At 41.1% G+C, this 18078-nt stretch overlaps 1 protein-coding gene across 4 annotated transcripts in view; it reads right to left on the bottom strand.

The window, feature by feature from the left end:
• Positions 1 to 18078, bottom strand: part of HSPBAP1 (HSPB1 associated protein 1) — a 56846-nt gene that overhangs the window by 20361 nt on the left and 18407 nt on the right. For all 4 annotated transcript variants that reach the window (XM_035128910.3, XM_088662283.1, XM_035128919.3 and 1 more), the window contains 3 exons: positions 14550 to 14734; positions 7715 to 7851; positions 5323 to 5494 (listed from right to left, as the gene is read on the bottom strand). In XM_035128910.3, coding sequence (XP_034984801.2) covers positions 5323 to 5494; positions 7715 to 7851; positions 14550 to 14734 — 494 coding nt within the window. The remainder of the gene's footprint in view (positions 1 to 5322; positions 5495 to 7714; positions 7852 to 14549; positions 14735 to 18078) is intronic.

Below are 18078 nucleotides of genomic sequence, written 5' to 3'. Positions count from 1 at the left end.
AGGTCCCACCTTTTGTACTGAACGTGTATATTACAATATATATATATATTTGCACATCAAAAAACAAAATCTGTCCAAAATTAGGCAAGACATCACTAACGAGGGTTAAAAATCACTAGGAAAGCAAGAGAGCAATTTCTGAGGGGCAAGCAGTCAGTCTTGAATGTTTGTCGCAGAACAAACACATTCATACAAAATGAAATAACTCACGAGCAGTTTCATGTTTATTCAGAGGGCAGAGCAGGGTTGATTTTGCTGATGTGCGGTAGTATTCTTAAGAGATATGAAGTTAAATATTTCAGTGAAAGTCAGATGAAGATTACAATTTATTTCCATGCCATTTCAAATCCGTTTTCCATATATGATGACAAACTTGATGAAACAAATTCTCTCTTTTTTGTGTGTGGGTTATCCTACACTTTATATGAATTGTGCTCCACAAAAGAGAAGAAGAGTTATGAATGTGTGAAAATGAGTTTTTTATTGATCAGCAGCTACCCACATCTCTTGTCTGTTTTATTTTATTTCCAGAGTATTCTTTTTAAGTCAGTCAGGTAGGTAGCTGATGCCAATTTGCTATTAGGAAAAAAGAAACTTCACAAATGAACCTCTCATTTCGAACACATAATTATGCTCACAAACCCACATGCTGAAATTATCATTTGCAGATGCAAGTGCAAGATGGAATTAATTCTGCAGTAACTTGGCCATCACTGATAATCACACAGATGTTTTAAGGGTAGTGTGACATTTCAAACATTTTAATTGGGGGTGTTAAGATTTCAAAGGCCACATTCAAGCTTCTAAAAAGAAATTAGCCTTCAAACTAGGCAAATCTTTTAAAATCAATGAAATTGCATTGAATTTAGCTCATCTACTTCTATTCATCCTGGCTTAAGAGTTAAAGATCAAGGTAACATTAAAAAGTAATTATAATATATATTGAAACAGGGATCCTGAATGTATTTAATATAACCAAGAGTGGTGGAATGAGACACATTGGCCAGAAGATGGCATTAGGCACATTAAGTTTCTTTTAATATTCAAAGCCTGCATCCAGCTAGCATACAGCTGCTCTCCTGAATACCAAAACACACCTTTATCTTTATTTTATTTTTCAATTCTGCATTGTTACAACATCTTAATCCAAGGCATGCAGTTCCTGGCCAAGCAAGAAACAGAGATTACTGTAAATTACCACAAAGTGAAGCTGACTGCAAATCCTCAAGTAATTGTATTTGTAATACACGCTCAGTCTTTGCATTCAGTAGAACAATTCGTTTGCTATCTAAGGGATTCTCATCAAATTGCTTCATCACACCCCTTCCAATACTAGACAGGCCTGAGCAGAGCCAGCAGGCATTATTCTTCTGGGAGACAGGCATGCCTTAAAGGGCCTTGGCATTCATTCATTGCAGACAATTCCTTAGCTTTGCTCATTTGGAAGGATCGTTTAGTACAGCCCTCCTGGGATTTTTAACACTTTAGAGCAGTGCTCCCCAACCTTTTTATCACCGCGGACCAGTCAACGTTTGATAATTTTACTGTGGCCCGCTGGGGGGGGGGGCGTTTATTGTTTATATTTTATTTAGATTGTTTTGATTTAATAATTTTAATTTAATTGTATTTAATGATCCTTAGGCGGCCCGGTACCAATTGATCCACGGACCGCTACCGGTCCGTGGCCCGGGGGTTGAAGACCACTGCTTTAGAGAGCAGGTAGAAAGTGGTGGCTGCAGGAGTGCATGCTCCATTAATTTTCTTTAAGGTCCCAGTACACAGAAAATGAGCAGGGCAGGGAGAAAGCTAGGCTAGAACCCTTCTTCCAGATCTGCTACCTGTCCGTAAGCAGGGAATTATTTACATGGAAGTATATTCAATCATCCTCTGGAATGTGTCCAGAAGAGGGCGACAGAGGTGCTGAGGGAGACCTGAAGACCAAGTCCTATTAGGAAAGGTTGAAGGAGTTGGGTATGTTCAGCCTGGAGGAGGAGCTGAAGGTGTATTCCTTCAAATACCTGAAGGGCTGCCCTATAGATGGTTCAAAGCTATTGTTGAACCTGACCCAATTAATTCAAATATCACCCCTGCCTGCTGCTCACAAAAGATTCAGATATAGCCTTAGAACTTCTGGATGGCATGAACTTTTCAGACCACGGAATAGATTGCCTTAGAAGGATGTGGGACTCTTCCTTGTTAGATGTTTTTAAGCAGAGGATGGATGGTCACCTATCAGGGATGCTGTAGTAGAGAGTTCCCTGCATCGCCAAGGAGCTGGAATAGATGGCCTCGAAGACACCAGGAGAGCCTCCCTGGAAATAGCATTCCACAAATGGGGAAGCCACCACAGAAAAGGCCCACTCCTCTCATGTTGCCACCCTCTGGACCTCTCATGGAGCTGCAGGTGATGATTGCAGGGGCTGGGTCAGCTCATACGGGGAGAGGCGCTCCTTGGGGTATTGTGGTCTTATGGTTCTATGGCCTCACTTGCATTCTGAAGTAGAAACCTAGGCTGGCACTGCCATGTGTTTTCTTGGCGTCAAGTCTCTGTCCACTCAATGGCTGCCAGAGATTAAAAAGAAGCAGCAGCTATCCACTAGCACAGGCATCCCCAAACTGCGGCCCTCCAGATGTTTTGGCCTACAACTCCCACGATCCCTAGCTACCAGGATCAGTGGGCGGGGAAGATGGGAATTGTAGTCCAAAACATCTGGAAGGCTGGAGTTTGGGGATGCCTGCGCTAGTACGTCTTTTGCGAAGTAGAACACTGGAACAAGCAGCTGGCCTTTACACCTTCTATTTTTAACAAGATTTGACTTCTAATTAGTTGAAGCTTAATTAAAAACAGTGACACTACTGCTTCATTACCATTCCTAATCACTGAAACAGAATGCCTACATTGAATTCTTTAACCTGAAAACAAGGCAATGCCCCACTGTTGGCAATTTTAAAAAAAAACTGAAGAAAAACAAAAAAACACCCTCTATTGAAAACATCAACAAAATGATGAGCAAAGATCATTACTCTGCTGTAGGAGAGAAAAAACTGTGAAGTAAAATAATTTAATTTGGGGCACTGGGAATACATTTATTATGCAGTATAAAATGTTAATTTGCTATACAACAGAACACACTGAAAATAGCTTTGAAAGTGCCATAACAGCACAATGCTATACATGCCCACTTCTAAAACTTCAGATGTACCAGTGGGCACCGAAAACACTTTATTCTTTACTGTTTTTAGTGAGTGTGTGTAGGAGGAAAGGGGCCTCTATTTTGTGGGGGATGGGCAGATGATGAAATTTGATTCAAAGAACTGAAACGTTTTGCTGTTGCTATTCTTATTGTTATTAGCATACTGTTTGATATTTTGTATGGGATACAGTGGTACCTCTGGTTAAGAACTTAATTTATTCCGGAGGTTCGTTCTTAACCTGAAACTGTTCTTAACCTGAGGTACCACTTTAGCTAATGGGGCCTCCCGCTGCGGCCGTGCCACCGCCGCGGGATTTCTGTTCTCATTCTGAAGCAAATTTCTTAACCCGAGGTACTACTTCTGGGTTAGTGGAGTCTGTAACCTGAAGCGTTTGTAACCTGAAGCCTCTGTAACCCGAGGTACCACTGTGTGTGTGTGTGTGTGTGTGTGTGTGTGTGTGTGTTTTAAGCCACCACAAATGGTGAAATATAAATACATTTTAAAAAGAACTTATTTTTTGGCAGATTTCACAGTAACTTTAAAATGCAGCTACGGGTGACAAAAACAGGGTGGAATTCAATGCAGATGATGCCATCAGCCTGAGCATTCCTGTTGGCCCAAAGGAATGATCTCTCACCCCCCCCCCCGTGTTGTGCTCAGGGTTCTCCCAACTTTCCAGAGTGGATTTGGGGGAGGCACGGGGCGGGCGGCACATGAGAGAAAAGAGGAGAAAAGAGGAGAAAAGCCCTGTTGCACCAGCTGAATTTTGCCAGTGGAGTGGAGTAGTTGAATCTGCCCATAGAATATAAATTTAATAAAACAACTCATTAAAAGAAAAAAAAGTCACAAAGAGAATTGGAGAACATTAGCCTTACAGCCTTACATCCTGCTTCAGTCTTTAGGACCACAAATAAAAGGGTGGTAAGTCTATCCAAAACCATCTCTGTGAGTTTTGGGGCACCAGAAACCCTCCCTGTCTTGTAAGATATACAAGAAAGGGTGATGAGATTCCATCAAATCAATCCCTTAAAGACTTAAATAAAAAATAAGTGAGTCTCATTGAGTTCAGCGGCACTTACTTCCAGCAAGCGGGTATCTGAATCGGAGAAAACCAGCCCATTTTGTACAGGAAGTTAGTTACATGTTGAGCAAAGAAGTGATTACATCTACTATAGAGATATTCATCTGGAAGGAGCATTCTAGTGACCCTTAAGTCGTGATGGCCTGACACATTGAGAGATCCTTCACAGGGCTGCTTTTCAGATACTGTAGTCTCCTTTCCTCAGTAAAATATGATTAATCAACTTTCACATGACCTTGTTAAGAGTACTTTGAGATTCTCTACTGAAATACTAATGCATGCTGTAAATACAAGTGATGTAGCTGCTGGGCAAGTGTTTCCATTATGGAAGTTATCCATCACCACGAAAGCGTAAGTAAAAGCTCTTTGCTGGCTCTGCACACTTATTCATTAAGAATACATTGTAAAACTTGCGAGTTGCAGAGATGAGATGGTTTCAAAGCAGTCCCAGAAGCCTGTTAAGTACAGGATTCAGAGAAACTAACAGGTAAAATGTCTGTGAAGCATGGCGGCTTTTCCTAGATGGTCCAGTTGCAAGACAAGTGAAAGAACATGAGCCAGGAAGGTTTCACTTGCTAGAGAATGGCATTAAACAAACAAGTTTGGATCCAGAAGACTTTGCCTCCTGTGAACAAAAAGGCTTCTCCGATTCAGATTCAGCTTGAGGAATCCTGCTGGTGGAACAGGAGAAAATGATTTTTAATAAAACGCCCCCCCCCCGCAGTCTCCTATAGGCCCTGGAAAACTGCGCTGGGTTGGGGAACCCTTTGAAACAACATGGGAGGTGCCACTGAGGACTACAGACGGAAAGGGGCATTGCTGTAAGTTGCTTCACTTCACTTTCCACCAGCAGGAAATTGCCTCGCCTCTCTTTTCACCACCAGGATCTGTCTCTGTTCAGTGCAAAACGTTTTAGTGAGACTGGGAGAAGTAAGACAGACCTCATGGTCGTCCTCCCAGCTTTGTTTACTTCTTTGTTTATTCCCATCCATTTCATATTTAACAAAGGTTCCAAACTAGAGTAAAGTTAAGAGTTCAGGAATTACCTGGCCAGGTTCAAGCGTCACCACATGGGCCTTTGCTTTCGTAAACTGTGGGCAGCTTTTCAAATCAGGATTGACCACATTGACCCTGCTGAAGACGCTGGATTCTTCATAGGGAATTCTGGTAGGATAAAGGAAACTGGAGTCTTCAGGTGGGTAGAGATGCCATCTTTTCCTGGAAGCAGAGATGATGCAAGTCACAGCCTCCCCTTTAGGCTGAGCAACAGCAAACAAACAAGTCTATCAATACCACAAACGAGCATCCTATTTAAGACTTGTGAGAAGCTGGAAAACAGGCACTTATTAAGTAGCATAATGCACTAAATGGTTACGCACCATTTTAAGGAGGCGGGGAGCTTCACTTTAAAAACAACAACACATTTATGAGTCAGGACTACATTTCCCTGGATACAGCCATGAAGGGAGACAACATGTACGACAAACTTCCGTGACTCACTTCTGCCTTTACTTCTGAGAAACCAACTCTGTATTGAACTTGATATTGCAGTTTGTGTTAACTCTACTCAGGATCTTAATTTTTCTGAACAAACCAAAAGGTGTGCCATTGTGGGAGATTTCCAGTTTACATATTTCCAGTAGTTTGGGTGCCATATTTCAATCTATTTAAGACATACAGCATATCCAGTGTTTATATTCTTGCATGTATCTTGTTTATTCCTTCTCTCTCAGTTGTCTTTTATGCTCGCCATACTTTAGTCCAAGGAAAGCAATCTGTCTATTTAGACACCTAACTCTCATTAAATGCCAGGGTGGTGCGTAGACCCCCCGTTGCTTGAATTTCCTGGCTCTGCCCTTGGGGGTATGGGAGTTTAGCACATTATGAAAATCCTCGCAAGTGTGTGCTCCTTCTCTCTTTGAAGAACCTAACAACATGAAAGCAAGATTTTTCTGTAGGGAGCCTGCTGTCTAATTTACTTTGTTGTTCAACCCAATCCTAGCAATTGGAGGAAGTGGCCATAGTTCACTGATAGAACAAATGCCTTCCATGCAGAAGGTCCCAGGGTCAATCCTGAACATTTAAAGTCAAGAGCTTCAGAAGTTGTGAAAGGCATTTTTGCCTGAAACCCTGGGGAGAGTCAAAGTAGATATTACTGGACTACAGTATAAGGCAGCTTCCTATGGCTCTGGTGCATGTTTACTTCTAAGTATGTTTCTTGTTATTTAATGAGGATTTGATCCAGGTAAGCATGGATAGGATTGTAGGGTTAGTCAAACATCCAAGCTGATTTCAGAGATCCTGGGGCACTGGCCTGCAATCCTGTTATTAAGCTATTTTTTTAAAAAAATGTGTCTCTGTGTGTTTATCCATAATGCTGAATTGTCAATTCACAAGGCAGAGCAAATGAGCACATAAAAAAGTTTTATAAGGAGAAAAGTCTAAGTGATGGAAATAGTAAAAGGAAAAGTAATTAAAATAATAGCCCATGCAGCAAATTTATGGAATTTAAGAAGAGCCACATAATCAACAAAAGAGGGATGCTCTCACATGTTTATTGACACCATAGACAGGAAAAACAAAAGGCAATCTTATGATCACAATTAAAGCAATTGGCACTGCCTGGCTTTCAGATCCAGGCTGTCTCCATTTCCTTCCTCCTGCAACAACCATCATTTTATTGTCATACCGCCACAGCTTCTGTACCCTTTTCTTCTCTAGTGATTCTTTCTGTTACTGTATTTTGTGTGTAAGGTATAGTTTTGGACTTGCATCCTCCCAGGTAAGATGTTGTAATGAGAAGGGAGGAACAAGAAAAGAGGTGTACCAAAATATCTCCTGCCTAAGTTCTGGTATCCTGGAACTTTGCTGGAAGCAAAGTTGGCTGTGACAAGAGATAGGATCTTCTCCATGGCTTCACCCAACTTATGAAATAGCTTGCCCCATAACACCCAGGTGGCTTCGTCTCTTGTGGCAGCACTTAAGTTAAGATATAATACCTATTACCATCTAAAGATCCTCCCCCCCCTCCCCATAAGACCAGTAAGCACCAAGTCTAAAATTATTCAACCGGGCAGGACTCAACTATAAAGAAAGAACTTTAGAATGCACTGGTATAATTCCATGAGTCAGGTTTGCACCTGCTCTGCAGAAAAGCAGCACCTCTGTATTGGTGTGACAGCAGGGAAAGTATGCACACTTGGCATAGCTGTTTACTCCAAGATTAACAAGATATTTCATATAAATAATATCAAGAGAAATTCATATTGATTTTCTCATTTGAGTACATTACCATTTCTTAATAATGAGCCCGGGGCTCTTCCGATCACAGAAAGCCTGAGAAAATTAAAACATCAACTAAACATTCAAAAAGAAGGAATCATCATCCGGAATCAATCACATTTGGTTGCACAGATGGCAATAAATAGTAAAGGTTACCTTCCTTGCACTTGTAGCACTAAGTTGCACCCATAGGAGTCCAAATGACAAGGAGTGTTAGCTCTTGCTGAGCCAATCCACAGAGTACTCTCTCTTCCATTTCTTTCAGGAAATCCAAAGTCGGACCATCTTACGTCCTATTGCAAGGATACACTTCAGATAAATGTTTTGAATATCTCTTCTGTTACTAAGCATCCCCCGCCTCTTGGATTTTTTCTCATCCTTTGTGGGTACAGCATCTTCAGAAAGCTCTATCTACTCTTCTCCCCGCCCCCGCCCCCTGCTTAGATTGCCATAGGGTATATGTGCCATTAGAGAGATTCACTGAAATGAATGAGAACTGAAAAATTAAGTTCAAAAGAGCTAACCTTTGAGTTAATAGAGCTAAGGGAGCCTTGTTTAGGGAAGCTGCTTTTAAATCTAGATATGTACACTTCACGCCAGTCAAATCATTCTTTGTGGCTTATCAAGTGGTGGGTTCAGAGGGCGATTCACCAAGTGGCAGGTTTCCTCAATGTAAGTACTGGCTAGGGAGTTACAGGCGACCATTTAATCATTTTTTGTACCTGATGTGCTGTAAAATTCCCAGTACTTGACAGAAGAATACAGATGACTATGCCATCCAAGAAAAAGAGGCGTCATCCCAGGTAAGTGTTCACAAGTATGGACTCTCTCTGACATCCTGCCCTGTGGCGAGGATAATGTTTACCACATATTCTTTGGAAGGAACAGGATATACGTTTAATCTATCAATCAAATGAATAGGCAAACGGATTGCCTGTTTCCATCTGCTACCACTGCATCAACGTCTGGCCAACCTAAGTGGCATTAAGTTTTATCTCACTATTTCAATAAAACTCTTTGTCTGAGGAAACAAATAATTCCCTATGTGCAATTAACTAACCTTGGGGAGCGGGGAAGGAAATTTGTAATCACAGTGTCACCACAGTTTGGTGAATCTGTGTGATTTCTAGAACATAAGGAGAGCTTGCTGGATCAGGCCAACATCCTGTTCTCACAATGGCCAATCAGATGCCTGTGGGAAACCCACAAGCAAGATTCAAGCACAAGAGCACTCTCCCCTTCTGCTGTTTCCAGCAACTGGTATTTAGAAGCATGGCTGCCTCCAACCGTGGAGGCACAGCATAGCCACAATGGATAGTAGCTATTCAAATTTTGATACTATTCACCCTTAATTGGTAGAGCTCCAATCTCTTATCCCAGGTATTGGAGGGGGGCAAATTTGTCACTATATTGGGGGCTGCATGCCAGCAGAGGGGGTGGGGCCCAAAGCAAAAAGTGTGCAGGTCACCCCTACCCACCTCTCTTTGGACTACAACTCCCATTATCCTTGATTTTTGGTCATGTTGGCTAGGGCAGATGGAAGGCTCCAGGTTGGGGAAAGTTGGGAAAGACCCTCTTTCCAGTCACCACCCCCCTAACTTCAGGTGGTAGAAGACCCAGAGAAGTGCCTCAAATGATGAATGTAGTATTCATGTCACAGAGGACTGTCATTTAGTTATGCAGAGAACAAGACACCTAGAATTTGGGCTCCTTCAAAACAAACAATAGAATCAACATGCCATGAAAGTTTAAAGGCAATTCATGGCATTTTGGTTGCGGGTGTACAGAAATGAGGCTCATTTCATTATTTAAGCAGCCATTAATTGAACTTATTGGGGAGAATTTACATATGGTGCTCTAATCAAAAAAGAAGGGGGCAATTTAATTGTCCATGAAAAGTAAAAATAGTTCCGCTCAGATCCTTTATCATTTTATGTACCAAATGCATAATATTTACTTTGTAAAATCTGTTAAACTGGAAAAAATATAATTCAAAGCTATCCAAACTAACCCAGTACTTATGTGAAAGGGAAATGCTTGACGTGTCAGCTCTTGCCATACTCCAGATTTATTTAAGAGGTGTTTGTGTGCTTGATCTACATATCTAATCATTTTTGCATACCTGGACACTTTTTGCCACTCTCTGTGCTACCATGGCTGGTATAATTAATCTACTGGACAGTTGATTCAATGCCAAATCACCTAAAACAATGGCTACAATTTGTCCAAAAAGACAGCTGATCAATTACCAATTTGTTCAGCAAGATAGTCAAACCAGTGGTATACATATATATAAAGAACAGAATAAAAATGATAACCCTCCTCAACTATGTAAATATGAAACCGGATTGTGCCAAGTCAAAACCAGGGGTCCACTTATTCCCATGCTGTCTTCCTCAGCTGGTGATTGCTCCCCAGGCCCTCAGATACAGCTATCTCCTATGCTATTATCTAAGATCTTGTAACAGGGGATGCAAGTGACTGAACCTGGATCCTTCTGCATGTAAAACATGGGTTCTACTGCTGTGCTATGGACCTTCCTTCATGTAGTTCCCAGTAGCATATCCATCCAGGGGTCCTTTACCTTACCTTTTTATATCTATCTGATGGATCAGAATATATGTGCACCCAATATCTCCTATGGCAATGATAATACAGGACAGTTAACATGTACAGTACTGAATTACCAGAACTGTTGTCCTGCCAACAGTTTCATTTTTAATGAAAAGAAAAATGTGTTGGAATTTTAAGAAGAATATATATTTCACACACTGGCTATATTCACACATAGTAAGCTGTAAAATATGGCTTACTATGAATACGCATACTACCAGATTGCTCCTCCTTCAGCACAAGCAACAAATCGCAATCCTTGGTTTAGCATGAACTCTAAACCTAAAATCATGGTTTGTTTCTTCCTAAACAAACCATGATCCTGGTTTGGATGCCATGGTAAGCCAAGGATCATGGTTTTTTCCACCTGATTTTAATAGAGATGTGAAGTAATAGTGCTTATTCATTATAAGCCATGGTTTATATCTTACCATGGCATGGAAACACAAGCATTATACTTTTGACTTGAATTTTGTATGTAATATATATGTACATTCTGGAAAACATCACTACCAAATAGCACCAACTTTATTACAGGGCCATTGTGCAGCAGGAAACACTTCTGGCCTCTGGGCCACAGTCTGGAGAAACACCAGTATTATAGATCCCTGCTCTACAGAACAGAGTTCTTTAACTTTCTTGGTCCTAAATGGTTTGGGAGCACATGATCTATATGAACTAAGACTGACTAGAGAACCCGACTGCAGTCCTACCAGCCAGTTAGTTTGGCAATCAGAAGAGACAAGGTCTTTTCATTCATAGACTCATAGAATTGTAGAGCTGAAAGGGAATCTATGGGTCAAACTATTTTATAAGATGGCTTTAGTGGGGTGGCTGGTCAATTTTTGTGTGTGCTGTTTTAATATGTTATATGAGAAGTGGGTAACCTCTGAGTTGTGGGCTAATTTGGCCCATGAGGCAGTTTTCCCCAAACAACACGATGTGTGGCATCAGGCATGAACCAAGTAAAGTTGTGGTACGTCTGGGAGCTTCAGGTGCACTCCTGATTGTTTCTTGGCAAGCAGGGCTTCTTGACAGCTGATCGCCACTATCAGAGAGCTCCAAGGGGATTGGTTGCACTAGGAAGTTCCCCATCAGCCCTGCTCACCTGTCAAAGTTAGCCAGTATGGGGTAGGTGAAATAAGGATGTGGCCTACTGGCCAGATCTAGTGCCTTACCACTGTTGTTGAACACAGATGCAATTTCAAAATTTGGTGACCATGTGACATTTTGGGAAAATGTTACATTTTGAAAGGTGGCTTAGAAATCTTGAAATAAATGAATAGTAGTCCAAGCTTTTGCATACTAGAAACATTCAGTAAATCCTAATTCCCTAGAAGGTAGCACATCTTTTTCTGAGATTCAATCCTTGGGAATCATCAAGGTGAATAAGGTTCCAGATGAATGAAAAAACAGTAGGGGGTTACTTGATTTACAGAAAGAAATACTAAAGCCTAATACAAACATCTGTCAGAAGCAGCAAAGCAGCAAAGGAAAAAGCTTTCCACAGTCATAAAATTTAAAATCCAATATAAGTACAGTATTTCAATGATAAAGTTAAGGGTAATAACCATTCCTATACTTTAATCTCACACCTAAATACTTTCTGAATTCTGGCACAACTTAAGAAGAAAGAGAGCGAGCTTAATCAATATTTGATTTTTAAAAGAGGGTTCTTTTTTAAAAAAATGCCACAGTCTCAGTAAATACCTGACATGATTATGGGAAAAATAGTTTTTATCCAATGAACTGAAAAGAAATTGCTAAGTACTGAAATCTTGGCACAATGGGCTGCTATTTCTTTCTTTCTTTTATAGTAAAAAAAAGATCCACAGCTAAAAGAAATACATTTTATAAGTATCCCAACCATAACAGATGGCACATTACCTTCTGAATTACATTTATTTTGCTTGCTGCTTACAATAGAGCTAATATAGCCATATGTCACTTTAAGAGGACTTATTTCTATTTAAGCTTCATGTATATATCTTGCCTGTGATTTATATCTCAAAATTCTATAATGTAATATCAAGTGAACAAAAAAAAAAAATCCTGGATGATGTGAGATACTGCTCATACATTAAAATAATGGAATCATTACCTTAAGTCACACAACTGTAAATGATAAACAGCACAATCTAAATTTCAAACAACTTCTAAATGGCCCTATTAATCACTATAAATAAAAAAAGGTAGATGGCCTTCTCGTACCCTTCAAATCACCTTAGAAAACTATCTAAATAAAACCTAAAATAAACAGCAGATACAGAACTTATAAGAAAACCCATCAATGTTTGTTAGCCTGGTAAGGCTGGTAAGGCAACATTAAGAAGTCTTTCTTGGTATCTGGACTGGACTTTTAAATGCAGCTTCATGCCATAACAGAATGAGCTTTTGGCCTCATCATAGGCCTATTCAAGTCTGCAAAAGAATGCATGATTGCTTAAACCAGAGAGATGGAACAGGCACCCATAAACTGGATTCAATCCCAATATCCCAGGGCAAACTGAGGTTTCTGTTCCACCACAGACTTTTGTGTGTGGGGGTGTGTGTGTGTGCATTGTACAAGGAGAAGTCTGTGGTATGAGCAGAACTGCAATATACTGTACAACCCTAGGCGCACCTACATATATATTTGTGAATACCCTCCCCCCATCAAACTCTTACTTATGCATACAGTGTAACGAAGACCGAAAAATATAGTTATACAAACAGGTCAATGGCACTCCAACCCTGAATATTTGGTCAAGCAAATCTGTAACTATATTTCTTTATTTTTTCTATTAAAAAAACCATGATACAGTACTTCATCTCTCCATAAACTGTCATGATACTTAGCTTTTATACTGTGTTTTTGACCTTTCAAAGAGCTTCACATACAATTTTACAGCAACCCTATAAGGCAGGTCAAGCAATATTATCCTTATTCGCTGCTGAGTGAGATTAAGCATGAGAAAAATAGCAGCTTGGAGGCAATCTAGTGAGTTCATGGTGGTGAGATTTGAAACAGACTTCCCAATTCACAGCAAGCGTGGTGTAGGGGTTGGAGTGTCATACTTAGACCAGAAAGAACCAGGTTCAAATTCCCACTTAATAATGACGCTCACTTGGAGATTTTGGCCTTCACATGGGCCAAATGAAGGCTGAGCAACAATGTACACTATCTTGAGCTCCTTGAAGGAAAAGCACACAGGTGGTGCTGTGGGACGCGGGTGGCGCTGTGCTCTAAACCACTGAGCCTCTTGGGCTTGCTGATCAGAAGGTCAGCGGTTCGAATCCCCATGTTGGGGTGTCCCAGCGCCTGCCAACCTAGCAGTTTGAAAGCACGCCAGTGCAAGTAAATAGATACTGCTCTGGCAGGAAGGTAAACGGCATTTCCGTGCGTTCTGGTTTCTGTCATGATGTTCTGTTGCACCAGAAGCAGTTTAGTCATGCTGGCCACATGACCTGGAAAGCTGTCTGTGGACAAATGACCGCTCCCTCAGCCTGAAGGCGAGATGAGTGCCGCAGCCTCATAGTCGTCTTTGGCCATAACCATCCAGGGGTCTTTTACCTTTACCTACACCAGGGGTTCCCAACAAAATTTTCTCGAGGACACCTCATCGAGCCGCTATTGTGACAAGGACCCCCATTAATTCCTAATCCTAAAATTAAAAAGTGAGAGCCAAATTAAGAGTCTTTTTATATTTTATATTATACGTTTTTTACAGTTCTTCCTCTTCATCTGTAGGCCTTTGTCGTTTTAACGAACCACTTTTTAACCAACGGTCCATTTTTAACTACGCGAACTGTAGCTTCCGCGAAAAACAACGCTTTGTTTACAAACACTACTGTTTTGCAAAGAGGCAGCGCGCGCCAGGGAGGAGGGAGGGGAATGGAGAAGACAGGGTACCTGCGCAGTAGCGCACAAATGAAGCCGACGCGCGCAAAGCATCTTGGGGAGGTGAGCGTTAGTAGAATGCGTGCACTGCCTCTTTGCAAAACAGTAGTGTTTGTAAAGTGCCACCTAACGGCATACAGCAGAACTACTGCCTCTATCTAATTCTAGTTTTGCGCTAGACTCTGCTCATGCAGGAAGCGGCCAAAACAAAAAATCTGTTATCATACGAAATATATTTAATATATTTTTTATTCTAATAGCATCTTGCGGACCCCTCTGGCATAGCTCGCGGACCCCTGGGGGTCCCCGGACCACCTGTTGGGAACCACTGACCTACACTATCCTGAGCTCCTTGAAGGAAAAGGCTAAAAACATGATGAATGAAATAAAAACTACAGTATGCTACACTAGTTATTGGCTGCGTAAGAACCAGAAAATTCCCTAGGTGTTCCTGTCTAGTTTTGACATGAGAAGGACAAGAAGAGGTTAACAACGTACCTGGAAATTTTCTGGCTTATCTTCAAATAGCCTAGCAATATACTTATAGTCAGCGTAAGTCCAGTATTTACACAACTCATAACCACTGAATGGTCCACAGGAGCGTGATGGCTGTTTCCCACTCCAGGCCAGAAACTCTTCAAGTGTAGCCTCCACGTAACTGCATTCCGTTTCAAACAGAGGAGCTAAAGCAATATAAGGAGAGACAGCATTACATGCACACTGAACACAATGCCAATAATAAAGAATAGATATGGAGCAAGGCAGTTCAGTAGATAAAACAATAACTTTTGTGTCTCAGCTCAGACTGCTGGTTAAATGCAATATAAAGCCACAAATGAAATTACAACAGCTTGAATGTCTCAGATGAAATGCAGCACAAATGACAAACTCTATGACTAATTCCTTAGGATTGATGGTCACTCTGAATTTTACTCTGTTGTTTGTAAAACTAGAAGGGTTTGTGCATCTAGAGGCCTCAGCTTCCTAGGTTTCCCTTTCTGAAAAAGCAGCCTTTCAGGGGAAAATGTCTAACAGGGGTCAGCAGACTTTTTCAGCAGGGGGCTGGTCCGCTGTCCCTCAGACCTTGTGGGGGGGCAGGACTATATTTTGGAAAAAAAAATGAACGAATTCCTATGCCCCACAAATAACCCAGATATGCATTTTAAATAAAAGGACACATTCTACTCATGTAAAAACACCAGGCAGGCCCCACAAATAACCCAGAGATGCATTGTAAATAAAAGGACACATTCTACTCATGTAAAAACACATCCACGGGCTGGATTTAGAAGGCCATTGGGCCTTAGTTTGCCTACCCATGTCTTAAGACACACAACTGCTTTAAGGAACAGGGGCCCTGACTAAGGTTCACAGCCCCCAATCTTAAAATGTGTAAGGCTGGCAATACAGAAACATTGTGCTTTTTTAAATATTCCAATTCTCTGGGAGAGTTTAGAAAACCAAATCCTGGTTCAGCGAAATGAGAAATGAGTGCACCTTTTCCCCACACACGCAGACCCTTCTGTCCTCCCTTGGTATATTACAGAAGCCTGTAATTAACCATAGTTTTCCATTTCAAGCAAACTGGGAAATGATGGATAACTGAATACATCATGTCTTGTTTGATGGCACTGCAAAGGGAGAAGCAGAGCAGCTTTATGCCCTTATTGAATAGAGTTATAATTCTCCAAACTTGGTTTCTGGCTGGTATCCAAAGCACTTAAGACACTCCCATCGATATCTGACCCTCTTACTTTGAACTGACTTCTTTCTCTGCATTGTCACAAACGGCTTTTGAAATTTTCATTTATTTCAAAACGGGAAACACCAAATTAACCCATACAAAGTGGTAGCCAGATACTTTTCTGAAAGGAATCAAGTAGAAAGAGGCTTCTTGTGTTAGCAGAGAAGCCCCAGTTCATATATTACTTCTCCTGTGTGGGTCTATTTTGTGGGGTGGATTTTTAAACATATGATCTGGGACTCAGTTTCAACTAGTAGCGACTAGCTCATCTTTCTGAGAAATATTTCTTTCCCCTACAGCAGTGATCAGCAACATATTGTTAAGCTTGCAAATGGAGCTGTTTAAGGTGTTGGGATTTTAACAGATCATGTCAACATTACAGCATACGGGGATTTGAATACATGCGGAGTACATAAATAGAGAGGCAGGCAGGCAGCCTTGCCTTTTTGCCTAGAGGAGAAAAACATTGACTGCTGGCTAACTGAAAAGTTAGTCCGTGTTGAAAACAGCCCATGTTCTTCATTCGCTCCAGTCTTGCTGTTATGTAAGTCGCCTTGAGCATGGTTGGAACTGTGGGGAGGTGGCATACAAATAAAATTATGTACATATGCATGTATGAATGAATATCTGCTAGCTCCTCCCACTTGCCATCTTCGGGCTCCATAGCTTCACCCTCAACCAACTTTTTTCCTTCCCCCTTGCTCTGTTTACCATCTAGCTTGATGAAGCATTCTGGAGGACTCAAAAGGCGACATGCTATTTTGTGACATTTCGGTTGGCCTAATAAATGGTATTGCCCTAATACGTTTGGAATGTTACTATTTCTATTCCCTCTGAAGCTCAAAAGGCAGAGCGTGATTTAGAAACTGGTAAGATTTTTTTTTTATTTTTTTTTTAAAAAACCTCCCGCATAGCCTCTTGCAACTGGCTTGCTATTTTATCACTTTTCTTACAGCCAGTCTGAATTGACCGGTTTCATGTCTTTTTCCAAAAGGTTATACCTTAATTGTGGAGCACATAAGGGCAGTTAACAGAACGAAAACAAGAATGGCCTTTCTTTTCAAAATGCTATTAGTGACACAGACAGTTTCATTGGAGTGGCAAAACAATTCTTCCAAGGTAGTTCTTCAAAAGGTATATTCACAGAGCAGGTATCCTTTATTGGAAAGATAAAGGAGCTGTTCAATGGGAAAAGAAAACAGGATGACCATCACAGCTGACTTTCAATGAGGGCCCAAAATATATTATGAACTCTCTCTCTCTCTCTCTCTCTCTCTCTCTCTCTCTCTCTCTCTCTGTGTGTGTGTGTGTGTGTGTGTCAATGAGCATATATTATTTGGTTTCATTTGAGGCCAACTGCCTTCCATGTGATTCAAAGGCACATCCATTCTGTGCAGTCTGAACTGTTCGTCTTTGCATGCATAGATGAGGGTGCATGCGCAGATGGAAGCGGCACCAACTTTAGGAAAGAAACAATTGGGCAAAAACATCCCTATCCCTGCCTTGATGTGAACAGCGGCATGAGAAAGCAACTTGGAAATGCAGTGGAAGGGTTACAACCTCACAATGATTCAAGCCACTAACTAACGTGAACACAGCCTTACTCCCATCAGTGCCATCTACAGTAGTATGGACAATGATCAGCAATGATGAGAGTTGTAGTCCAACGACATCTGGAGGGCCACCTCAGCCATATAAGCTTTGCATTATATTAAATGCACTGGGAATGGGGAAGAGGGTAGCTAGGCAGCACATTAAAAAACTTACATTTGTATGGAATCAATTTCTACATCTTGTTTCTGGCAAATTCCGTCACAATTTTTCATCATACCACATGGGACTAAAGGCTGCAGTATTATATCTTGCACTGTGTCACATATTTCCTGTGGCTAATCAGAAACCTTCATTTCTCATCAGAGCTTGCCCTTGCACCAAAAAAACACACCGTAATATATGAAATTATATACTGGACCGAAACCATTATTATTGAGGAAAGCAAATTGCAAAGGACTGCATGAATGGCAATGACAGAACAATCATTTAGCCTTCATTCCAGTACTCTTCTACAGCTGCTTAAATATGGACGCCTTTCATTCTTACAAGCAAGTCAGTGCTCCGAGGGCATTCATTCTTCATTGCTCTGACTGCATGGGAATTGCTACCATCACAAGCTCATACATTTGTTCTAATTTCCTTCAGGCAAAAGAACAAACCTTACTGTTGTCATTTTCTATATGGCCAGCTTGGATATCAGTTTCTCTCTCTCTCCCCTCCCCCCAATTT

Source organism: Zootoca vivipara, chromosome 1 (genome assembly GCF_965207765.1).
Source record: "Zootoca vivipara chromosome 1, rZooViv2.hap1.1, whole genome shotgun sequence".
Lineage (NCBI taxonomy): Eukaryota > Metazoa > Chordata > Lepidosauria > Squamata > Lacertidae > Zootoca > Zootoca vivipara.
This window is presented reverse-complemented; position numbering and strand designations above follow the sequence as displayed.